This window comes from Cyprinus carpio, chromosome A8, assembly GCF_018340385.1.
Source record: "Cyprinus carpio isolate SPL01 chromosome A8, ASM1834038v1, whole genome shotgun sequence".
Classification (NCBI taxonomy): domain Eukaryota; kingdom Metazoa; phylum Chordata; class Actinopteri; order Cypriniformes; family Cyprinidae; genus Cyprinus; species Cyprinus carpio.
The window spans coordinates 20880149-20906014 of NC_056579.1; the positions used below are offsets into that span (position 1 = coordinate 20880149).

Sequence of the window (25866 nt, forward strand, 5' to 3'; positions counted from 1 at the left end):
CCCTCCAACATGTCCCTTTAGGGGCTCCGTAGTTTAAATACAGTAAGGGTGATATTAAATGAATTAACCCATGATATAAGATTTTGGACATATTGCTCATCTAAATCATTCATCCCACTATCAACAAGCACGTCATGTAGCTCAGTACACTTCTTGTATTTCGTTTGGTCACAACACAAGGTGTCACTGTGGCCTCAAAACTTAAAAAACATAGCTCATATTTCCTTAATTTTCAAAAAAAGAGACAAATAAGAAATTAGCTTAACAGTTTAATCGTGAATTAAACCAGTTAAATCACCATGCAGGCCCTGATGGTTTAACCACAGATTTTATTTTATATATATATATATATATATATATATATATATATATATATATATATATATATATATATATATATATTTTATGGCTTATAATTTTGTTCCTAAAACCAGGTAAAGATAAGAGGTTATTATTTGATATCTTACATCCCATAACACTTCTAAATATAGATTACAAATTGTCTACTAAGTCTCTGGCTTCTAGATTGAAAACTGGAATATCCCAAATTATTAGTGTGACCCAATCAAGATTTTTAAAGGATAGATCAATTGGTAATAATATTAGGCTAGTGTTTGATCTGATAGAATATGGTCATCTAATTAAAGAAGATGGTTTCATCGTATTTTTGGACTTCTATAAGGCCTTTGACATGGTGGAACACTCTTTTATTTTTCAAACTCTTAAACACTTTGGTTTTGGTCCAAAATGTTCACGTTTAAGATTCTCTATCAAAAGAGGTGTTAGGCAAGGTTGTGACTGTTTACCTTTATTTTTTATTATGGTTGCAGAAATGCTGTCTATGTTAGTCAAAATGGGCGACATATCTGGCTTCTACATCTACAGAATCTTTAAATCATGTCTGAAAATTGTACACACTGGTCTGTTATTGTGGCGACATTTCCACGCCCCAAAATGTGACGATGAACGAAACGAACTGTGACGTCAGTCAAACAGACTCATGAGTGGGACTTGGCAAATGAAAGCTGCCATGGATTCCAGACTTTCAGCCGTCAGTCTAAAGGTCTGGCTGCGCGAGACTAGAGTGTCAATGGTCCATTTGGTGGCAGTAATGCACTTATAAGTCTGCAATCTGCTGTAAAGCAAGAAGAAGAAGAAGATGTGTCACGGTCACGCACCTGCTGTTTAGAATGCTCTCAGGACAGTTCGAACAGTTCGGACATTGCGTGAATCAGAATTAAAAAAACATATAAATACTGTTCAGTTTCTTGCACAGACCAATCGTTTTGTGTCTTTACACATCAGTGTTACGTCACGAACCGCAGGGTTTAATTTGGTTTTGTTTGTGTATTTTTTTTTTTTGACTCTCAAAGCCATCCACTTACATTATATGACTGACAGACTGCAACGGTTTGTGTTAAAAATCTTTGTTTGCGTTCTACTGAAGAAACAAAGTCACCTACATCTTGGATGCCCTGGGGGTAAGCAGATAAACATCAATTCATCAATTCAATTCAACATCATTTTCTTTTTTGGGTGAACTACCCCTTTAAGAGGCGCTGTAGTGAATCTCCCGCCGGCAGGGGGCGCTGAGAGCAGACGCGCAGACGGAGTTTGACGCGCAGAAGGAGACGCTGCTTCTCTTTCAAATCGCCGCGGTTTGTTTTGACTCTCTGGTGATTTATCATCAGTCTCTAGAGTAGAAACCACGACAACAGCTCTAACAAACAGGTAACAAACGCTCAACACTTCAGATCAGCTCTAACCCGCTTCTGCTGAAGCTTAGACAGCATTCGTGATTGTTATTACAGATGCACATCATAACGCTAAACCTGTCGCTGGTAGAGTTTTGAGGAATATCCTGAACAAACGAGCTATTTCTGGCGAGTTTTTGTATATCGATGTGAGTTCAGTCTTCAGCTTCCAGGATCTGAAGAGTAAGTGAGATCTGTTTTCTTGACAGCAGAGACAGGGCTTCTGCATTACTAATGTTAAGTGTAGCTGATGCTTTGATTTACACTAGATTTATAACAAAAGCAGAGATTAACGTGGACGCATTCTGCACCCACTTCATTTAATTCTATTTTAATTCTACATTATAACTGTTCACTGTCACTCTGTCTGTGGTACTGTACCTGTAAAACAATTGTACTTTTTAATTTTTCTCTGTCTGTGTTTCTGTGGTTGTGTAACTGTATTTAAAAAACCCTATCATGTTTTATTATGCAAATAATGCATACTTAACATCATGTTTATTATGCAGTGCATTATAATACATTACGCATGCATTGTTTCACTGTCACTCTGTCTGTGGTACTGTACCTGTAAAACTACCTTTAAAAAACCCTATCATGTTTATGTATTATGCTTTACATTTGTATTAAATACATTAAGGTACTTTAGAGTGCTTTTTTGAACCACTTAAGTGCACCTTTACATGCTGTTTTTAAATATATGCGTAATATTTGTAATGATGTAGCTGCCATTTAATACAATTAAATATATTAGCTTTAAATGTAATATTGAAAAAACACACACACTACAGTTAAAATGATAATCAAGTACTTTACATGTGCTTTAATGTGTTAGTCAAAACATCAACATAAGTGTTCTTCTGTAAAACATGACAAAGTAAAACTTTTCATTTGAATTTAATATGAAGTGTTAAGAAACAGTCATGAATATGCTCTCTTTATTTCATTAATGTTATATTATCAGCACTTATTTTTAAATATACTTTTGAGATTTGAAGTACACTACAAGTTCACATTTAATCAAGGAAAATCCTTTTTTTTTTTTTTTGATGTCTGTGCCCTTCTCTAGCACACAATGGTCATTGTTCACTTTTAGATTCGACCCCAGATCTTACATTTTTCCATTATTTGTCTTGGTTTAGGTCGCATGATGCTGGAACCAGCGCAGATCCGTCGGAGAGGCGCTCAGGATTTTGAAGGTTACTATGATCATGTGTGTGCGGCTCAGGGATCAGCTCCTGTCCGTGCGGTGAAAGCCAGCCTGAGTCGGGGGATGTTAGAGTTTAACCCTGATCACATCAGTCTAGCGGACTGGACACCCATCCTGTCAGCCCTCGCCATCAACAAACACCTCCAGCATGTTGCTGTCAAGAGCTGCCACCTCACCAGCACTGCAGCTCACAGTTAGTTACACACAGTGTCTGTTTTACATCTATTATAGTGCACAGTGTTTAAAAAGCATCTGTTGTAAATGTTTTCTAATGTACTGCATGACATCTAGAAAATTTGTACAGTCCAGCACTAGTTATCATTTATTAAAGTAATACAAGTAAGTGGCAAAGAAATGCATAGTATGGCTGTCCTAGTTCACCAAAATCCATCAGTGTGGTGAATCTTATTATGATGGAGAGTCTTTATCTTGTTAGGTTCTTACAGGTCTCATAAGAAGAAGATCCCTGTGATTCATTCCAAGAATATGACTTTTCAGTTGTGCAAGGCTGTGCAAAAATGCATGTGTGAGTCAAGCAGCCTAAAGACCCTTCAGCTGCAAGGTTTGCCTCTGAGAGAAAGAGACCTCACAGTTCTCACCAAGGTTGAGTGAAATATTTAGCCTCTCTTTGATATTGAGTATTTTATGTGTGTGTATTTTTGTTTTTAATCAGTTAATTTATTAATTAATTTTTGCTTTACTTATTTTTATTTTATTTATTTGTTTTATTTATGATGTATTTTTAAGCATTTTATTTTATTTTATATAAATGCCTCATTCATTTTTTGTTTTTAAATGTTTTATTTCTTTGTCTAAGTTATTTATATATTTATTTATTTATGATGTTTTTAGTGATTTATTTATGTTTAAATTTGTTTTATTTGTTTTAATTTTAACTTGTATTGTTAAATTTTTATTGTTCAGTTTATATTTATTTAATTATTAAATATAAACTGAAAAATTAAAATAAATAATTTAATCTTTTTTTATGTGTTGTTTGAGAACTTTTGAGAACTTGTTGCATTAACGTTGTTATTTCCCTTCAGGGTTTAGCTAAGAGTGTGTCATTGGAGCATCTGTCTTTAGCACACTGTCCAATTGCAGATCAAGGTTTGGAAGGTGAGTTAAAGTCATCAGACAGATTATGATTACTTTTAAATGTTTTTTGTTTTGGCATCAGGATAATGCCATTCATTACATGTGAGAAGCTTAATTGAGATTATTAATATATTTTTGAATGTATTATTTTATGTGTTATTTATTAATGCAAAAACTTTTCTTTTGTTATATGGTTCTGTCAATCAGTCATCTGTCAGAGTGTGAAATATTCCTCAACGATTAAGACAGTGGATTTCACTTCCTGTAATATTACGTGGCAGGGAGCAGAGCATATGGCGAACATCATAAAGGTACAAGTGAACTTTTGTTAGCATGATTCATTCCTGAAAAAGTTTCCTAAATAATTCTCCTCCAAAAGAATAACCTGTGAATAAAAAAAAATGAAATGCTTGTCATGATATATCTTCTCAAATTCATAAGGTTCATCTGTTTTTTTAGCACCATGCAATGAGACGGCATAGCACTGCGTGGGTGGAGACGTTACGCTACAGGAGAGCCGAGTTTGAAGCCATGAGCGGACTGCGCAGAATTACTCTCAATGACAACATCCTGATCGGAGACAGAGGAGTGATGGCACTCGCCCGCGAGCTTACAGAGGACCTGTGGGTCAAAGGTGTGAGAAGTCACACACACACACACATATATATTCAGAAGCACATACACACTCACATTTTTACATTATATTCCCCCAGCGGTGGACCTGCAGCGTTGCGGGATCTCTAACGAAGGAGCTCAAGTTCTAGAGCAGATGCTTCAGTCCAATTCCACTCTGTGTGTGCTTGACATCAGGAGAAACCCACTGATCGGTGATTGATCCAAAGCATTGATACACAACTACTCTGACTACAGTGAGCCGTACAATACAGTGCTACCATCCGTTCAAAAGCTTGGATTTTTTTTTTTTTTTTTTAAATGAGTCTCTTATGCTCACAAAGACACTGATTAGAAGAACAGTCACACAAGAAGACTGTTAAATTTAAATGAACATATAATATACATATATACTATATTAATATTTATATATATATATATATATATATATATATATATATATATAAAAATAAATGTAGTAATAATAATCAGAAATGTTTCTTGAGCAGCAAATCAGCAGATCTGAATGATTTCTGAAGGATCATGTGACACTAAGAACTGAAGTAATGATGCTGGAAATTCAGCTTTGACTCACAGGAATAAATTACATTTTAAAATATATTCAAATAGAAAGCAGTTATTTTAAATAGTAAAAATATTTTACAATATTACTGTGTTTGCTGATTTTGAGCATTCTTTAAAAACATAAAAAATCTTACCATTCAAAAATTTTTGACTGGTAGTGTACATACATACATACATATATATACATATATATATATATATATATATATATATATATATATAATATATATATATATATATATATATATATATATATATATATATATAATTATGTAATATGAATATGTTATTAAAATTTATATTCCTGTGATGCAATATATATATATATATATATTAAAATTTCATTTGTTTTTATTTCTGTTATGCGCAGCTGTATTTTCAGCATCATTACTCAGTCTTCAGTGTCTTATGATTATTATGAATTTTGTTTAATGTTGTGCAGCTACATATTTTTGTAGAAATCTTTCAAGTAGAAATCTTTTGTGACTTTATGAATCTCTTTACTCTCTTTTTTGTTTTGTTTTGTTCCGTTCAAGTCAATTTCTTGCCGAATAAAAGTCTTCAAAAAGGTTTACTGACTTCTTACAAACTGTTGAATGCTACTATACTTTTTGTCTCATTGAATATTTTGATGCATTTTGAAATGCATTATATTACAAAATGATGAAAGGCACCTGGTCAGCACTTGCACCCTGAGACAACGAGTTCGTTCACATTACTTTGTCATATTCTTTGCTTGCGTCATAGATAATAATGTGGTGAAGGCAGTGCTCAAAAAAGTTCTCATCAACACTAAAAGCCATGACTCACAGGTCTGAAAACTTTTGCATCTTTAAATGTTTTCGATTATTCGATGTTAAATGAATCTGTTGTTTCTTGGCTACATGAACTCATTGTTGATGTGTTGTGTTTCAGTATCTTTGGCTTAAACCTCCTTCTCCTAAAAGCGCTCTTGATCAGTCACGGCAGCTGAGGAGGAAGAATGCAGGAAAAGCCACATATCGCATTAGTATGTGCAGTATTTTGGCTATTTTTTTTTCCTGTTCTTTATATTCTTTTTGACTTTTTAAAGTTGTTTTCTGCAGGCTCTCGCCGGTCCTCCTCTGTAAACTCTGTGTGGAGGCCTCCTCGGCCTGGTTCAGTGGGGTACGTCCCATGGCGCACTGCTGCACGGGCTGGCTTACAAAGGTGAGCACAGAGATGTTAGCGATATCAGTCTTAGGATAGATTTCAGACGGGTTAGACAGGAACTCTTCCAGAATGCATTCAAATGTGTGAGAAGCAATCCTTCTGCTTTTCCATTCAAGTCAGTAAAATGCATAAATGTGTCTCTGTTTGTCTGCCCATAAAGAGGTGCATCACAGGCTGATGGGCTGACAGACCAGAGCTTTCAAGTAAGGACTGTTTCACTGCTAAATTCCTTCATGTAAATCGATTTGCATTGATATTTATACATTCAGTAGAGCGACTTGTTAATTATTGTTAATGTAGAATGTGTTGAGGATGTCATGATGGTTTTCTTCATCAGAACGCCTCCTCTGTGCGCGTAACCATGGAGACGGAGTCAGAGTCAGAGGAGGTGGATGCTGCAGATGTACCGAGTCCTCAGGAGAAAATCACTAGCTACCAGTTCAGACGAGTGCAGAGAGAGAATAATCGATTACAGGTGCCACAGTTACAGCCCATCCAGTGGTTCTCTGTCATGTGTTTATATTAAGAGAGCTAGAAAACAATTTTCTCTTTAGTTACGAGATACTATTGATACTTGGTCACATGGATTCAGTAGCACAGAAAGGATTTTTAGCTGGATCCGTGGTGATTGGTGATTCATAAAATGCAAGTCAACAGCTGCCGTCACTTTGAGAGTCAAAAAAGCATATCAAGGCAACACAAAATGAATACTCGTGGTTCCTGATGATTTATCGAAGTCTGATGAAGCGAACCGATCAGTCTGTGCAAGAAGCTGAAGATTATTTACAACATTATCAGCAGCTCATCAGTTCTCAGGTCAGTGACTGTTGGAGGAACGGCAAAAACCAGCTTCGTACGATCATATACTCTGGTGTTTTGTCTCATTTTGAGTCGGAGTGACTGTCAGGACTGTCAGGAATGTCCGAAACTGAGTTTTGATTGAGTAACTTGTCAATCTGTGCTGCTCGAGCTGCAAACTGTTTCAGACGGTTCAGTAATATTAACTAGTTCACTAAAAAGAACCGGTTCAAAACAACGATTCGTTGTGAACTGAACATGTTGTGTTGCTTGTATATGACTCTCAAAGTGCAAGTAGACACTGCCTTTCATTTTTTTTTAATCATCAAGGACCACGGTTTCATAAAGATTTTCTTTACTGTTCTACTCAAAAAAAAAAAAAAAAAAGTCATGTACATCTTGGATGGCCTCAGTTAATTAACAGCAAATTTACATCTTTAGGTGAACTGTCCCTTTAAAACACACTTTTCAAACGGTTTATTTCATTTGTCCACTAACATTTTCCAGCATGCGTCACATGACTGTTTCTTTCCCTCAGTTTTTCAGTACTGAACATCATGAACGTTTCCAGTGCTTCTCATATGATGTATTTGTATAGGTTAAAACCTTTTAGTAGGGGAAATTATGGTGGGTTAAATGACATTTGTAACATAAATGGCTAATTTTACAGTTAGTGTTGTATGTATTCTAAATGCACACAATTAAATAATAAAAAAACACTTTGCATAATTAGTCAAAATTAGCAGTTGATTAGATACTTCATCTACTTACTGCTAACTGCTGTAAACAAGTACACTAACTTGAAAATATTCGGATCGGTTGTAAATGACTGGGCCTTCAAATGTTTTGAGAAATGTATAAATAATTTTCATACAATAAATATGGTAATAGTTTATGCTTATTTCTTTCGGTTTAGATTATTATAGTGAAATATGTAATAATCATGTAATAATGCTAATTTTTTAACTACTTTCCATAGTTAGACTGAAAGTCCAGGACATCAGAAAAATAGCAAATATAATTCGTGAAAAGTATAAATGATGTCATGACAAAAAGTTCCAATTTTTTGGTGATTATATTAAAAAAAAGGCCAAAGTTGAATATGGCGCTTTGATATTTTGTAATCTAATGTAATGACATGCAAAAAAATATTATTATTATTTGGCGATTTGTTATTTTTTTTTCTAATGTAATGACATGCAAAAAAATATTATAAATACCATAAAATGTTTAGATATTTAAGATGTTTATCTATGCTACTTCAGTTGGGTTTCATCGTTCAAGTGTGTGCGAAACCCGCCCACTGCCGTTTACCCTGCACTCTGGGTTGGTTGATGGGAAAACACAGCTTATTTCATTTCATTCATCATCAATCTGGCAACCTGCGTGTGCATCAAGTCTGAGGAGGAGGGGCCAGGTGAAAAAAACCCTCTCCAATATTTTGAATTTTGGACTGCGATACCTACTTTAACCACTAGGTGTCAATCCTACATACAGCACCTTTAAATGGTTTAGTTCCACTGTACTGTATATAAAAAGGATAAAATATGCAGTTTCTCCCTTCACCATCAGGTTGAGCTGGAAGAGTGTCGACTGAGGCTGACGGAGGAGAGGAACAACAGGCTGAAAACCAACTCTCGCCTGGTGGAGGTACAAGTATCCCCAGTTATTCAGTTTGAAATATTAATAATAACATTTCAGAGAGTAAAAGTTACGTGGCTGTATATTAATACGTCTCTTCCTGCAGCTGGAGCTGGAGAATGAGCGTTTACGGAGTCTGAACCAATCCCTGTCTGAAGCCCATCTCAGCGCCTCTGTTCTGGAGGACGAACATGTGCTGGAAAGCATCGAATCCTCCTTCCAAAAATTCCACGCATTCTTGGACCTGCTGAAAGACGCTGGGTCTGTCTGGTCTCACGGTTTACATCTACTGACGGATTTAGGCATTACTGTTTTATGCCTTTTTTCATCAAAAGTCTTGATGCCAAATTCGTATTTTTAAAATGTTGAATCTTTGAAAATGTAATTGGGATTAATTGGTAATTTGTTGCTGCATGTTAGGCTTGGCCAGTTTGCGTCAATGGCTGGAATAGACCAGTCAGACTTTGGGCTTCTTGGACATCCTCAGCTCTCCTCAACAGAGAGGACAAGGACACACGCCGACCAAGAGAGCCAGAGAAATGAGGAGAGGAGGGAGAGCTTAGCAGTGAGTAGAAATCAGAGAAGCAAGACAAATTAAAAGAATTATTTAATACAAATCAAGAATCATTATTTTATTAAAGATCGTTGAAAAGTTTGGGGTTAGTAAGATATTTTTTTAAAAGGAAATACATTTTTAAATTCATGTTAATATTGTTTATATACACACACACAAAGTTTCTATTTTTACTTTTATTTTTCTATATATTTGTTACTTTTTTCATCAATATACCTTGAATAAAAATTGTGAAAAAATTACAATAAAGACATTTATAATGCAAAAAAAAAGTGTCTCTTTCAAATAAATGCAGTTCTTTTTGAATTTTTTAATTAATGAAAGATGAAAGATAAAAAAATGAAAAATGTTTCCACCAAATTTCAGTCATCATCATCATCGAGTCACTGAATACTGAGTATCTGCCGATACAGAGTCCCGATCCGATACTTGTATATTCCTATAGGAAGGTACATCAGTTATTAAAATCAATCCAGTGTATACAGATTTGTGCAGAGAGTACATGAAATATATGTATGATGTATGTTTATGTATATATTACAAGATACGCACTCTCTCTCTCTATCTATCAGTATATTATCAGGTTTTCTGGACAACACAACTGTTTTCAACATTTATATTAATCAACACTTTACATCACAGGAATAAATTACATTTTAAAATATATTAGAATAGAAAACAGTTATTTCAAATTGTAATAATATTTCACAATATTACTGTTGTAGTTGTTTTTTCTCATTGAAATAACCGCAGCCTTGGTGAGCATAAGACACTTCTTTGAAAAACAGTTACAGATCTTCCCAACCCCAAACTTATGAATGGTAGCATGATAATTTATTTATTTTAATAATTACATTTATTATTATTTAACTACATTTTTTTTATTTTTTCTATTTTTTATTATTTGTTTGATGACTTCACTGATGGTGGATCAGGGACTCATTCAGAACCTCCTGCTAACACTGAAGACATTCCCCGGCCTCATTCTCAACAGGAAGTGCCTCTGAGTCCAGTCAGCTTGTGTTGTGCCTCCCCTCCACCTTTACAGGAGCCGCTTGAGTTTGAGGCCCCTGAGAGGAGCAGAGAGTCACCGGACCCTTCAAACCGGCAGTGGTGTGGTGGGGGGTATGGCTCTGTCTGTGTTTGTGTTCTGTAGTAGAGAAGGAATGGATCCTCCGGAGTGTGCTCGGCTCTTAACTCGAGAGCGTCTAGTCTGTCTCAGTCGGGTTCAGGCAGACAGAGTGCTTCAAGAGGCCAGAGAGGCGCTGCTGGATTGATTGGGTTTTAGAGCTGAATCAGGTTCATGTAAAGAGCTTCTGGGGAACAGGTTGAATATCTGTTGCTGCTCTCATCTTGACCTGTCCACTGTATACGGAGAGTTATGCTGAGACTGTAAATTACTTGTTATAATCCTATTATATGTTTGTCTGAAAAGTTGGAGTGCTGCATGTCATTCCAGGTACAATATGTGGTTTATTCATGGATATTAATGCTGTTTAGATTTATAGACTATGTCTTTTTAATTATAGTATGTTTGCAGTTCAGTGACACTAAGCTTATTATATCTATTTTTAGTAGATTTTTGTGGGATTGCTAAATTGATTGATATTTGTGGTTGATTAAATACATCCATCTGCTAATTGTTGACCTGATTTTTCTATAAATAATTTTTCATTTGAATATAAACCAGTTTTTGCACATCCCATATGACCTGTCTAATGCAATGCTTGATTTTTTTCAGAATGACATTAAATGTTAAATGTAGTCTTTGAATTTGCCAGTGTGCTATTTGATTCAGAAATACTATTCACACTTTATTATTATTATTATTATTATTTAATGGCTTTTGAAAAATGTCATGCACATTAGAAGTTTGACAATTAAAAGAAAATTAATACATTCCTTATGTATTGATAAAACATTGCTAAAATGGAATATCAATTATTTTAAACTATTTAAATAGTTTATGAATATTTTAAACTAGTTATATTTTAATAAGTAAAATCAGTCATTAGGCAGTCATCTATTAATAAGCAGTGCTGGGGAAAGTAATGCATTACAATATTGCGTTAATCCATAAAAAGTAACTAACTGCAAGTGACTTTTTATGGAAAGTAATGCATTATGTTAATTTTGTGGTACTTTTGGTCACCTGAGCTGGGCTTGCTCATTCATTTCCCAATAACAAAAACCGAAAAGTTATATTTTTTGGCAACTGTAAAGGCCCTTTCACATCAAAAGTTAAATTAAAACTCACTCCCGATTTCTGTCATCACAGGAGAGCTGTCAGTGAATAAATGGGAAAACAATGTAACTCAGATATTTCTTATAAATTTAAAAGTAATTAATTACTTTAATTTTTTTACTATTTTAAACTTTAATTGTTACTTTTATGTAAAAAATTTTTTTTATTTATTTTTATCTTTTATTTAATCTCTCGAACAATTTGAGAAACAGGACGTTGAAGACTGAGATCTGAGATCAGATTGGCTGTTTGCGGACGCGCGTGTGCTCGCTCGTCCAATCGGAGCGCTCGACACTGACCTCACCTCAGCGACTCTCCTCCGTGCAGAAGATCATGCTGGTAAGTAGCAGCTCTCCATCAAAAAACAACAAACACGCAAACACAAAACACAGCTTTGCAGCTGGGCTCATGGCGAAAGTATTCCACTTTTATAAAGTATCAGGAAATTGAGCGTTAAATGGAACCGCTGTAGCTTTGTAAGGTCAGCTGGGCTTCTGCTGCTAGCATAGTTAGCCTGTTGTTGTTGTTATTGAATGGGGCTGATAACAATAACACAACCGATGTGTGCAGCAACACCGTCGTTTTGATGTTTGCGAAGCATCTGATGGGTTCTTTTGCATTTGTTTATCAAGCTAGCAATGGAATCTGCCATGATTCCCATCAATACACAATGTGTCGTATTGGGGAAAATGCTTCCTCAAGAACAATGTACTTTTATTGGCATGTTATTGAGTTTAGAATATGCAACATACTTTCTGAAGAAATGGAAACACAGGCCAGTTTGATTGTTATAGCACAGCACTGTAAATCTTAAAGGGGGTAATCTTGTCCCATTGCTGAGGCTAAACTATCCTGTACAAATGCATGAAGTGAATTATAACATAAAAGTGTAAAAAAAAAAGTTAAATAAATTAATGCTTAGTGTAAACAGCGGTGGTTACTGTTTGCTTGAATCATTAAATAGCATCTTGATTATGGTAAGTGTAAATTGTAGATAATGCGATTTATTCTGTCGACTGTCACATAAAACGTTCACATAAAAACTAGTTGTATGCATAGATATAACCAGTTCCATGTGTACTTGTTGATGAGAAAAATGATTATTTGCATCAATAATGCATTTACTGAAAATCTTTCAAAATGCCCCTTTTCTAAATTAGGATTATCAATAAATGTGTAGAGCTGTGAGGATATAGAGTAATACGGTATGTCAATATCATATATTTTCATGCATTTCTGTACTAGATTCTGACTGACATTGTGTGGTCAAGTCTTTTTCTATATAAAACATATTATATGAGAGGAGAGAGATGTTATAAACCAGCACTGCTTTTTCAATTTAATGTCAATTTATTTTTTAATTTTTTTTGGTAATAGTCACGTAATAATTCAGGGTTATGATCCAGTTTTTTTTTTTTTTTTACTTTTTATTATGTTGCACCACAACAGATGCTGATGATCTGAATGAATGATCCTTAATAAATAAGAAACATGGTAAGTCACTTCATGTGTTTTATGCTTTGTTAGATTGACCTGAACAGCCTCAAACGAGCGTCTGACCTGCTTCTGTCATATTGTTCATTTCATTTGTTCTCTGTGTTCATGTATCTTCTACAAATCCCAGATCCGGATAGCTGCTCTGAACGCAGCGTCTCAGGCTGCGGATGAGCATGAAGATGCCTTCAAAAGCGCTAAACCTAGTCAAACAAAGGAAGCCCAGGTGAGCCAGATGCTTTCAAACAGATAACTTTTTATCTTGTTTTTAACCCTGACATATGAATAGCAGCTGAACTGTTTATTGAACCTTTTGGCAAAATGTACATGAAAGCATTTTCATCAGTTATGGTCATGCTGATCATTTAGAGGCCTTTTTGCATATCAAATACGATACAGCAGGCTTTATACGGTTAATAAAATTGTTCATTGCAATATAACTGTTTCCTTCTCATTTGTATTTCAGGAGGCAGAAGCGTTTGCTCTTTATCATAAAGCTCTTGATCTGCAGAAACATGACAAGTTTGACGAGTCTGCCAAAGCCTACCATGAGCTCCTCAAGACCCCACTGCTCAAGGAGGTACAGCACACTCCTTCAGCTCTGATCATTATAATAAGAATATCTTTCATTTTATTTAGCTTTAGATTTATTATATCTTTCTATTATCCAAAGACGAGTGATTTTTTTTTTCTTGCCTCAGGCAGTGGCATCTGAAGATGAGAAAGTTGGACTCAAGCATCCTGGACTGATGCTGAAGTACTCCACCTATAAAAACCTGGCCAGCCTTGCTGTGCTCAGAGATGATTTAGACACTGCCATGGACTTCTATGTGCAGGTAAATGCGTACTTTGAACATATCACAAAACGTAAAGTTTAAGGTGCATCATTTGTCCTGCATTTGCACTTAATGTTAACATGATATGAACTCCTCCAGTGTAAGAGAGAGAGCCACAGCTGAGTCTCTGATTGTCTGTGTGTCTTGCAGGCTGTCATGCTGGACTCCACAGATGTGAATATGTGGTATAAGATGGGAAAGTTGGCTTTGAGGAAGGCCAGCATGCCTTTGGCCCGCCATGCGTTTGAGGTGGGCTTACGCTGTAACCCGGACCACTGGCCCTGCCTGGACAGTCTCATCACGGTCCTCTACGCTCTCAGTGACTACAGCTGTGAGTCAGAAAACCTCTGTGCAACATACAAGAAGATAGAGCTGGGGGATAAAACGATAACAATAATTATCGCTATTTAATTGTTCCTCGATAAAACAAAATGAAGAGATCGATAAACGTTCGATATAATGTTTATTTATAAAGTGGAATGAATCAGCGCTACTTATTTGAAGCGTGCCACTCAAATGCCTGGAGCCAGATGAAACGGCGTGGACAAACAGGAGAACGAGACAGTCAGAAGACTTTAAATCTACAAATCACCATCAGTTTATCAAGGATTTACTGTAGTATCACTAACTGCACCTAACTTATTAATGATAATAATTATTAATATTACGAATAAACATTATTATTATTATTATATAGTCAAAATAAATGGCATTGTGACTTTAGGTCAAGTTTACTTTAGGTTTGTAAGGTTTTTGAGGGAATATACCCAAGTACCCAAGTTTTTTCCGAATTGTTCAGTGTATATATATAATGAGAAAAGTACTTTTGGAGCCAAGGCCACTGAACAAGCACACACTTCCTGTTGTGAATGCTGTTTTATGTCATCTTTGCGGGCATAAAGGTTTGTAGTTCTTTTTGATTTCCTGCCGCTAGTTTTCATCGTATTCGGAGTTAGCAGAGAAGTCACAGCATTATGTTCTATATTGTATTTTGTCCCGTAGGTTGCCTGTACAACATCTGTAAGGCTCTGGAGAAGGACACAGGCTACAGTAAGGGCCGAGTACTCAAAGAGAAGATCTTTGAAGAGCAGCCCTGCCTCAGACGGGACTCTATGAAGATGTTCTCCAAACTGTATGTACCTTCTCCTACGCATTCAGATGAGCTTATAATGTGGCCTCCAACGTTTATACAGTTGAAGTAGAAACTCTGTGATGTTCATCACCCTGAGTTTGTGTGTGCGTGTGTTTGGGCTGCAGTGATGTGACAGTGCAGTACGTGGATGTAGATGAGGAGGAAGCCCACAGCATTGTGGAGGAAGCGCTGGAACTGAGGAGACAGAGACAGGCTAAACTCACACGGCATCCTGTAGCTGACCTGCAGCTGGTTCAGCCCATCAAATACTTCACGTGAGTCCATGCCACTGTTAATCCACTGAGAATTTGTGCTAGATTTGTGTGAACATTTATCATAATACTTAATAAAATTAATAATTAATCAAACATTAAAATAACATTTAATTCCATTTATGTGTTTTTTATGTCTATGGACTGCTTCTGTGACATAAAAAAAAAAAAAAAAAGCAATTGATGATTTGATGTCTCGTCATCAACGGTATAAAAGAAATAGCCACTTTTTAATATTTTTTTATAGATTATTCTTCAGAACACATATTTATACCCGTTGACAGATTTCTGCATGTTTTTACTGTCTGCTGTTAAAAAATGTGGGGTCAGGAATTTTTTTTTAAATGTTCTTTAAATAAGTCTCTTAATTAAAAAATACAGTAAAAATTGTAATATTGTAAAATATTACTACAGTTCAAAAGAGCTGTTTTGTCTTATAATATATTAAAAATGTAAATTATTCATGTGATGCAAAGCTAATACGCTGATTTGCTGCTCAGGAAACATTTCTTCTTAATATCAATGTTTAAATGAATTGTGCTGCATAATATTTTTGTGGAAACCTTTTTTTGTAGATTTTCTTTTCAGGATTATTTAATGAATAGAAAGTTTAAAAAACAGCATTTATTTGAAATATAAATCTATCTATCTATCTATCTATCTATCTATCTATCTATCTATCTATCTATATTTTCTTTAGTAATATGTATCGTATTGAGAAAATGTGAATAAGTATTATTTTGCTGTATATCTGTGTGATGTATTTTATCCGTGTAGGTGGAAGAGCGTTGGGGAGAGTTTCTTGGCCATGTACAAACACCAGAATGCTTGCCTGGTCCCACGGCCTGACTTTGGCCGCCGCATCGACCTGTCAATGTACCGTGACCCAGACTGCCTTGTGCAAATGCCCACCAGCACTCCAGCGCCCACCACTGCTGCTTCAGACCCCCCTCAACCCCCCATACCCGTCAGTGTACCTCAGGCCCCTCCTGCTCCAGGTCCCAGTAGCCCGAGTGCCAGTCTGCACCCATCCACCGAGTTCTTTGTCCAGCTGCAGGCCCCACACAGCACTGATGCAGGAGCACTGCAGAACCAGAACGTCATTGAGATCACCACTACACCCGCAGTCACCACTACTGCTGCCAGTGGAACTGAGGATGCCGCCGCTACCACGGTTACTACTGCTGGTTAGTGTGAATGTAGACATGACACATGCACATAGCCTATATGTAGTCTCTCACCTGTAATGTTGCAGAGCTCTGGATGTGAGGATTCCTATCACAAAAAGATCAAAAGTGCCTTAATAATAAAAATAAAACCAACTTAACTGTTTTTCATTAATTTATTTATTTTTATTTTAAGGCATTTTTAATCTTTTTGTGGTGACATTTTGATTCTGGAGTACAAAGCAGATTGTCTGTTGACATTTGAGACTGAATTATGGATTTAAAAATAACATTTAAAAATTTGCCAAAGCATGTTCATGCATTTTATTGCTACCTATATTGTATTTTATAAATTATAAAGGGATAGTTCACCCAAAAATGTTGTGGAACTCTCGTGAATGGCGGTGGAGACTATTTTAACGGTCCTTACTACCTTTCTGTGCCTTGAACGTGGTAGTTCCCTTTGCTGTCTATGCAGCGTCACAAAGCTTTTGGATTTCATCAAAAATATCTTAATTTGTGTTCTGCAGATGAACAAAGAGTAATTAATGATAGAATTTTCATTTTTGGGTGAACTATCCCTTGAAATTTAAGATAAAAGCAACATTTTGTTTTTGTTTTTTTTGTTTGGAACTGCGCAAAGTAAATGCTGAATTTTGTTTTTGTTTTTTTGATAAAAGCAACATTCGCAAGAACAAGAATGTTTAATAATCTAGTGCATTTAGTTGTTGTTTGTTTTTTTTTGGAACTGCGCAAAGTAAGTGGTCTACCAAACACATATTAAATTGATACTCTATTGGGCTACCAAACACATATTTTAAAGATGCTTTTTACATACATTGCAATTTAAGTTTTACTTAAAAGTTTGTGAACCCCTTGCAGAAAATGTGAGTTATTTTAACAAAATAAGAGAGATCATACAAAATGCATGCTATTTTTTTATTTAGTACAGTCCTGAGTAAGATATTTTACATAAAAGATGTTTACGTTTAGTTCACAAGACAAAAAAATAGTTATTAAATTTACCCCATTCAAAAGTTTGCGAACCCTTGGTTCTTAATACTGTATGTGGTAACCTGGATGATCCACAAATTTTTATTGTTTTGCGATGGTTAAACTTAGCACTGTTCTTCCAAAAAATCCTCCATGTCCTGCAGATTCTTCAGTTTTCCAGCATCTTTTGTGTATTTGAACCCTTTCCAGCAGTGACTGTATGATTTTGAGATCCATTTTTTCACACTGAGGACAATTGAGGGACTCAAACACGACTATTAAAAAAGGTTCAAACATTCACTGATGCTCCAGAAGGAAACACGATGCATTAAGAGCCGGTGGTGAAAACTTTTGAACGGGATGAAGATGTCCAAATTTTTTATTTCTTTTTTAAAATTTTAAATTAAGTACAATTTACCTTGATCTTCAAATTCAAAAAGTTTTCACCACCCACCTCTTTATGCATCTTATTTCCTTCAGGCACTGTATATACTACTGTTCAGAAGATTGGAGTCAGCAAGTCATTTGTTTTCAGTAGTTTTGACATGTATGACACTGATGATGTCATTGCTATTCACCCTACAGCTTTGGATGCTGCCTTGAATGACAAAGTGAAAAAAGGCACTAAGAGAAAACGTGTGGTAGAGGACACCGCAGAGACGGCGAAGAGGCGCTCAGCACGTGTCCGCAACACCAGATGCAAGAAAGAAGAGAAGATTGACTTCCAAGAGCTCCTGCTCAAATTCCTCCCCTCTAGGTGTTCATTTTAATATTTATCTAGGGCTTTTTTTCTAACCTGCTCTGACCATATCAAGCAATGCACCATAAGACATTTTGTTGGTCATGTGGTTTCTTTTTTTTGTTTTGTCAAGCTGAGTGAATCCTAGCAGTGAAAACACATTAGACTGAAGTCTTGCTGAACAAAGTTATATGTTAGACATCAATCATGTCCTTAGAAAGTCAATATCTTTCTCAAAAAGTCTTCCTTTATGTCACATTGACTTGGCTTTATTTCCAGATTGAAAAAGTTTGAAGATGATGAAGATGAGGAGAGTCTCAGTAACATGGACTCACAGTGTGACAGCAAACTTGATTCCCAGACAAACCGCGGATCCAACTCTTCCGAGTACATTGTCTCTATGGAAACAGGTACAGAAACTGAGGTTTTCTTATAAGTCACCATTTTATTTCTTTATGCTTCTCTTTTACAGTCCCCATGAAATAATTTATTTTTTTAGCATGAGTATGTTAGCTTTAAGGTTATCTATTAGCTAGGGTGCTCCAAAACAATGACAAAATTCGCATTTAGAATATATAAACTTTCAAAACTTACAGTCTCTCGCTTCTGCCAATATGGATCAACGATTTTGATGACATCACCCTGCACTTCAGCTTCTCGTCAAACTTTATGTCCAATCAAATGCTCTCTAGAATCTGAAATGTCCCACCCCCAACACTAAAAATAGAAGCTGAAACTGCGGCTGAAATAGGTCACTTGTTCACAAAATTAGTATTTTCTGGATGCTGAAATGCACGTATTGCACAATGATGGGAATAAGGAATGATTCAGATTACTGTAAGTGTAAATATGCTTTCCTTTGGTTCGAAAGAAGTCTGGTTTTGCGTTGTGTTGTGTATGCAAACCGCCGCAGCGCACACACAGTATGCTCCGGTCCAGAGACACGATATCACGGAGCAGGTCATATGTGTGAGTAGCACATACCACAAAATGTATCGGACCCATTTGAATTCTACACAGAATGCTGTATTGTATAGCGATTTGGATCAGATTAGGAGAAGAAACAGTTAGACAAACGGCACTAACAGTTTCATATTGAATCTAAAGTGTGAATCTATTAGACTGTGGCTGTCAAATGCGGTTTTACCGAGCCCAAAGGCTCTGGCCCAAGCAGAAACGCTATTGGCTATTTAAAAAAGGGGTGGGGCTGCTCGATATGTCCAGCCCTGTCTTCCTGTTTCAGTTTAAATTACGTCACCACATAGCATAATGTGGGTGTTTCAAGGCACTTCAGTGGACCTTTATTTTTTCTCTCTGTTCTTCATGGTTCTTCAGAGCGGAAGGACGTTCATGCGTTCCTTCTGGCGAACATGCAGAACGGCGGCATCCTGGAGCTGATGATGCGGTATCTGAAAGTGGTGGGGCAGAAGTTTCTGGAGGAGTGGTCAGCGGGCCTCGGCACAGTGGTGCTGGATCTGTTCAACTGCTGGAGGAAACACAGCGCTGGGCTGCCCAATCCACTGCTCAGAGATTCCAGCAACCAGCACATAAAGGTGAGCCTTTTTGTGAGGTTCATGCCAGTACAACTTTGAAAGATATTCATGGTTTTGTTTGAGGCACTTAGTAGCAAGTAAAAGAGATTTCCACGGGCACACCTGTGTGTTTAGTTTTGGCTACTGTCAGTTTGAGAGGAAAAAACAGTCAATTTTAATGTATTTTCACATTTAGAAATATTTTGGAATTATAATTCTTCTATGCACTTCAGTAAAATCTTACAGTTTGATATTTTATTTTTTTTGCCTAATGCTAAACACATTATTATTCCAGTAGTATGCATAAGTGGGACTGACTGAAAGAAAACTGTTGTAGGAACAAAAGAATGACTTGGAAGCATGTTTATTCATCAATGCATAGAAGGGAATAGCCAAAGTGTTCACTTAAAGGAGTTTTTTTTCCTCAGTAGAAGATCATTTGGCACATATACTGCTTGCACCTGCCTGAAAACAAAACTCTATTCATCATGCCACCTGAACTTGCTGTATTTCTCCCAGTGGGTCTACTGAAAATCAGACAGAGACAGATAACTTAATGAGTGTTTTTAGCAAAAACTAGGTCACAGACGCTCTCTGTTATGTAAATGAACTTATGCAATTAACATACAAGACCAGAAACTAAACAAACTGAATGAAGAAAACCGTTCATCTTGAGCTAACATGATTATTACACTTTAAAGTGTTTTAAGTGTAATAAAAAAAATCCATAGTTTCAGCATCACTGCTCCAGTCTTCAGTGTCACAAGGTCCTTCAGAAATCATTATAATATGCTGATTTGCTGCTCAGAACATAATTCTTCTCATTATAAATATAGCCCGACCGTCATATTGTTTTGCTGATATTATCGGCCGATATGAGCATGTCGCCGATATGTCGGTATCGACGAATATGCCCCAATTTAAACATTTTTTTTTTTTACAAAACATATAATGCAGATAAAATGCTTGAAATGGTATAATTACTTAGTAATTATTGTTTGCTACTGGCGACCTGGATGAAATGCTTTAAAGCTTAAGAACTGTATTTCTTTAGTGTTTGTATTAAAGCCATATCATATGCAACACAGTGTATTTGGGATTTTAAGAACAAGTGGAAAATGTTCTGATTGTTTCATTTCATCCAAGTGAAATTACCAAGCAGTTAGACTGAATTTACATTCGTTTTAAAAGTGGAGCCAGGCGCGAGTCGATGCAGGTTGCGCACGTGCGTCAAGCCTCATCCATACTGCCAGATGCACTCGTGGAGATTTGATCTAATGATCCCCGCGGGAGTACAACCGATGCGTTTACGGAGGGTGCAGCAAGTGTGACGGCTCGTCCGTGCCGCGGAGGGATTCGCACCACGTGGGGAAGAGAGGAGCGAGTATGAGAAGCATTCAGAGACATGGCTGTGTGTTCGGTCTTCTGAATTGGGAATAGCGAACATGCATTATAAAATTATTTCAAATTAATCTGTTGGGGAGATAAAATGTGCAAGATAACGTTCATGTACTAACAAAACATCTAAGAATGTATCTTTTATAGCCTGGGTGCCAGCCCGAACCCCGCCCACAACATTTTTTGGACGGGAAGTTCGGTCTGGACTCAATCCATTGAGGATTAAATTATGCTCGGCTCCCAGAAGGCCGAGCCAATCAAATTGCCAGGGCGGGCTTTAATCGATGATGGACAGGCTATCTGCGGTTACGTAAAATAGGGCATCTTGGAAGGTAGGCTCACGATCTCTTTTCTCTGAAGCCTCAGATGAACACGCTTCTTCAGCCTTTGTCTCTATCGTCGATTTCCATTTTTTAAAGTTAGTCAAGTATTGTTGCAACCGTGTAATAAAAGTTGAGACAGGGCCGACAAATGCGATAAGATTTATTTTCATAATTGTCGAGATCTAATCCTAAACAGAGAAATGTTCGTAATACATGGACCTTTGTTTTTTCTCTCAAAAAGTTATTCGTGCTTGTAAGTACTCCGCGAATTCTTACAAATTTCTTTTTACAACATCGGCAAAGATCGTTTACACTCAATACTTTCCTACTTCTTCCAGTTCCAGCGTGCATTGCGTGCACATTTGAACTCTGTTGACAACTATGCGTCGCTCAACATACGTCACTTCCTGCGTTGCTCTGATTGGTTGTAGGTCTATCCAATTGAGGGCCAGGAGTTTCTTTTTTTTTTACTGGTTCGGTTAAGACACGATGTCTATTCAAGTGCAACTGGAGCAGTATCAGACTCACATTCTGCCTAGAATATGAGTATGACGAAGTGTAGGCTAATCTTTTATTCTCCTAGTACTAAAACAGTTCCCGATAAGGGAGCTCTTGATATGCATTGTTACGCAGCTCTTGCAGATTACCTTTTTTGTTCGTTGTCTGTCGTTTAGAAGATTACATTACATATGTTTTTCTTTAGTTTTAATTTGCTTAACTATCGATCTGACCCGGTAGACACCATAATCGCATACTGTCTCAACTAACGCGATCGTTATTTTGTTTTTTTTTAATGGTGGGTGTTTACGCAGTTGGCTAGAGCAGTGCTGATTGGGGAGAATGGAGGTGCACTCACTCTATTGGTTAGTAAGACTGTTACTCAAGGCTGGCAGTCATGCATGTGCTCTGGAACAGAGTAATATCGCGTCCACATTGCAGGCTTTTGCGATTAGCAAATCGCAACATCTCAAATCACGATTGCGATTCGATTTCGATTAATCGCACAGCCTTACAGTCAACACTTTCACTTCAGTAAGGAGGTCTCTTGTTCAGGCAGCATTCAAGCGTTGTCTTATTCGACCGTAAGTGCCCTGCGAAGTGGACTTCACATGATATTCCATCATTATTTCAACTGGAATTGTGTACATGTTACATTCAAAGGGCATTCAAGTGTGCAAGACGTGAATTTATATTGTATTTATTTACAGAGGTATATTATGTCACACTTCACACTTCTTTAGTAAGTTTCGTGTGTGAAGACAGTAGCAAAAAAATCCATGAATGAATATTCCGAAGTGAAATAAACTTCAACGGAATAAAGTTGAATGGAATTGAATTGAATTAAAGTTGAATAAACTTCAACTTAACTGTTTGGTGCACTGATTTCAGACCCATTTTGTATAATAAAGTTTATTGTTTAATTGTTAAATGCCCTGCCTCCATTAATCTGTCACATCATTACAATTGTTTGATCAATATATATATACATATATATATATATATATATATATATATATATATATATATATATATATATCTAAATATTCTGTTTATGCATATACTGTATTCTATATATAGTACCAGTCAAATGTTTGGAAACACGAATGGGAAAGTGTCCAAACTTTTGACTGCTACTGTACTATAATATACACAAATAATATCGGCCGATATATCGATATCAACCTTTTTTTTTACTCCCTAATACCGGTATCGGGCCCAAAAAAAACCATATCGGTCAGGCTCTAATTATTAACACTAAAAGCATTTGTGCTGCTTAGTATTTTTGTGGTACATGTTAGTATTTTTGATGAACATACATTCAAACAGCATTTATTTGAAATAGAAATCTTTTGTGACAATGTTAAAGTCTTTGCTGTCAATTTAAAGTGTTGTTTCTGAGTTTCTTTAAAAATAATAAATCAATTAAATATCTTACATACCCCAAACTTGACGGTTAGTGTCAATTTAATGCATCTTTGGTGAAGTATTTATGTTTTCAAAAAAACAAAAATAAATCTTATTGACCTCAAACTTTTAATGTTTTTGTAGTGCATATTGCTAATATTTCATTAAATTTTAGTAGATGTGCCTGATTCATATATATATATATATATATATATATATATATATATATATATATATATATATATATATATTTTTTTTTTTTTTTGTCAATCACACTTTTTTTTATTTACGTGAAGAATTTCACTTTGTCTAACTGTAAATGAATACCAGTTATTTCCTAGGTGTGACTCTAAAACAAAGTTAAATACACAGTTGTGGTTGAGGGTTTCTAGTTTACATTCTACTAACAGTTTTAAAACGGAATATTTTTCAACAATTCGATTGCATGTACATATCAGTCACATGTAATAGATGTTTGCAGGTCTGACCACAGTGTGCTTTTATATACAGTGCATCTAAGACATATTATACTGTCTGTTATATAACAGGAAATGATGCTGATGTGTCTCTGCTGTCTGGAGCTGCAGTTGGAGCAGAAGTCCATGATGAAGGCCAAGAACAGTAAGAACGTCTCAAACAGTCAGACATCTGTGTTATGTTTGACATCAGGTATTTATATGCAATTATAATTCACAAATTGTGAAAAGCAATCACACCAAAGTCATGTGCCCATATTTACAGTGTCTCAGAGGAAGACCATGTCTGGTTCAGGAAGGGATTGTGGGGACATTGATGGTCCAGAGACCCGCTTTCAGACTGATTTATTCCTTCTGACCATGGCCTCCTCTCAGAGAGATCTGTTTGAAGACGACTGGCTCTCTTTCGCCGTCAGAGTTCACTGGCTCAAAGCACGATACCTTGCCTTTCAGGTAATGGAGCTCAGTTTCTAGACACAGAATCGCCTATTAAAACACCAATTGTATCATATCAAAACACTTGGTTATCTTGACTGGTGCCAACATGTTTATAGATAAGAGTATATTTAGAGAAATTACAGTTTATATTTAAATAATTATTACTTGTGTGAAGTTTTTCCCCTGTATGCATGAATGTTAATGTTATGCTTTAGGGTGACATGGAGGAGGCGCAGGAGTGTTACGACATGTGTGTCGGTCTGCTGAAAGGTCAGACAAGTGAGATGGAAAAAATCACCATCCTCCTGCCCAACCTCAGTGTGGACAATGCAGTCTCTATAGAGGAGGTACAGTACAAAAGAAATCGATCTCTCAAGACGCTGTCACCTCTGTTTCATAGTAGGGATGCACCGATGTATCGGCTACCGATATTTATCAGCCGATATTTCCTCAGTTTGCTGTTGGCATATCGGCTATATAAGGAAAAAGGCAGATTATAACAAACTGATGGTTTATTAATTAACTGCGTGAAGGCAGTGAGCTGTATAATGTCTGTTGCATAATTCTAGCACTGCTGTGTGCACTTTAATGCTAATCAAATAACTAAAGACAAAAGTTTGCACACTATTCTTGACTAAATAACTTTTGTAACTTTCATTAGTGTAGCGGACCTCATCTGAATGATGACCAAAACTTTACTGATGTTTTATTAAGTTTATTGCGTCCTTTTTCACTCCAAAAAAAAATCACCATATGAGCTAAACAAAACACAGCACGAGAACTCTTTCTCTCTCAGTTGCATTATTGTCAAGACAGTGAATTACACAAAACACTTATTACAACTGACAGTAAACAAATATATACAGATCTCATGCCTTTTCAGGGGGTGCTTAATAAACTGACAAACTTTAAATCCGAAAAACTGTGTGTTTTCATTACCCATATAGCACCGTGGACTAGAAAATCGTCAAAATAAGAGTCACGCCTTAGTAAAGGAGATCTCTTACATATTTAAACTAACAAAAATATTAAAATGTGTACAAAAACAAATTAGAAGATTAATCATGATAAAGTCTGTTACAAAAAAGAAGGACTACTATGTATTTAATTTATACAGTGAAGTGTTATTTTACATTTGTTTACTTTATTTCTGTACCTGAAAACTGGTAAACCTAACTAAAAAGCATTGTTTATTTAATATGTATCTTTGTTCTGTTGTATTTATGTAGGCCTGCTGAATGTTAAATGGATCCAATCCATGTTCATTAGAAATCATTTGATGATGCAGCAATAAAACTGCTAGTATAATTTAATGCAGGTGTTTTTGAACTTTGCTGATTTAAATATGATCAAAATACTATCTATTTTGATGCCAAAATTTCAAATAAGAGAGGAAGTGACAAATATTGGTATCGGTATCGGCCAATAAGTGTTTGTTAAAATCGGTATCGGTA

At 36.1% G+C, this 25866-nt stretch overlaps 2 protein-coding genes across 14 annotated transcripts in view; both read left to right on the forward strand.

Moving 5' to 3' along the window:
- Nucleotides 1-1594: 1594 nt before the first annotated feature.
- On the forward strand, nucleotides 1595-9536 carry LOC109087815 (centrosomal protein of 78 kDa-like). 5 transcript variants are annotated; one of them, XM_019102008.2, is made up of 16 exons: nucleotides 1609-1731; nucleotides 1812-1937; nucleotides 2897-3157; nucleotides 3401-3567; nucleotides 4011-4083; nucleotides 4270-4373; nucleotides 4522-4696; nucleotides 4776-4889; nucleotides 6007-6071; nucleotides 6175-6268; nucleotides 6345-6447; nucleotides 6611-6653; nucleotides 6788-6925; nucleotides 8821-8898; nucleotides 8996-9150; nucleotides 9310-9535. In XM_019102008.2, exons 3-16 carry the CDS (start codon nucleotides 2902-2904, stop codon nucleotides 9485-9487), a joined length of 1743 nt encoding a protein of 580 aa, XP_018957553.2. In that variant the 5' UTR covers nucleotides 1609-1731; nucleotides 1812-1937; nucleotides 2897-2901; the 3' UTR covers nucleotides 9488-9535. The 5 variants fall into 5 exon arrangements, with proteins under 5 accessions (XP_018957555.2, XP_018957557.2, XP_018957553.2 ...); XM_019102007.2 differs by having other exon boundaries at nucleotides 1625-1731; nucleotides 1846-1937; XM_019102010.2 differs by lacking the exon at nucleotides 1812-1937 and having other exon boundaries at nucleotides 1595-1731.
- A 2403-nt stretch (nucleotides 9537-11939) lies between these two features.
- Nucleotides 11940-25866, forward strand: part of LOC109044839 (calcineurin-binding protein cabin-1-like) — an 84930-nt gene continuing 71003 nt past the window's right edge. For 5 of the 9 annotated variants that reach the window (XM_042762746.1, XM_042762751.1, XM_042762752.1 and 2 more), the window contains exons 1-14: nucleotides 11943-12047; nucleotides 13333-13428; nucleotides 13669-13782; nucleotides 13904-14038; nucleotides 14189-14369; nucleotides 15041-15170; nucleotides 15296-15445; nucleotides 16220-16629; nucleotides 18187-18358; nucleotides 18620-18750; nucleotides 19676-19893; nucleotides 24047-24167; nucleotides 24240-24427; nucleotides 24628-24759. In XM_042762746.1, the coding sequence (XP_042618680.1) occupies nucleotides 12042-12047; nucleotides 13333-13428; nucleotides 13669-13782; nucleotides 13904-14038; nucleotides 14189-14369; nucleotides 15041-15170; nucleotides 15296-15445; nucleotides 16220-16629; nucleotides 18187-18358; nucleotides 18620-18750; nucleotides 19676-19893; nucleotides 24047-24167; nucleotides 24240-24427; nucleotides 24628-24759 (2184 nt within the window). In that variant the 5' untranslated portion in view covers nucleotides 11943-12041. Of the gene's footprint in view, nucleotides 12048-12077; nucleotides 12190-13157; nucleotides 13203-13332; nucleotides 13429-13668; nucleotides 13783-13903; nucleotides 14039-14188; nucleotides 14370-15040; nucleotides 15171-15295; nucleotides 15446-16219; nucleotides 16630-18186; nucleotides 18359-18619; nucleotides 18751-19675; nucleotides 19894-24046; nucleotides 24168-24239; nucleotides 24428-24627; nucleotides 24760-25866 lie in introns of those variants that run through there. The other 4 variants (XM_042762750.1, XM_042762754.1, XM_042762747.1 and 1 more) reach the window with 3 other exon arrangements.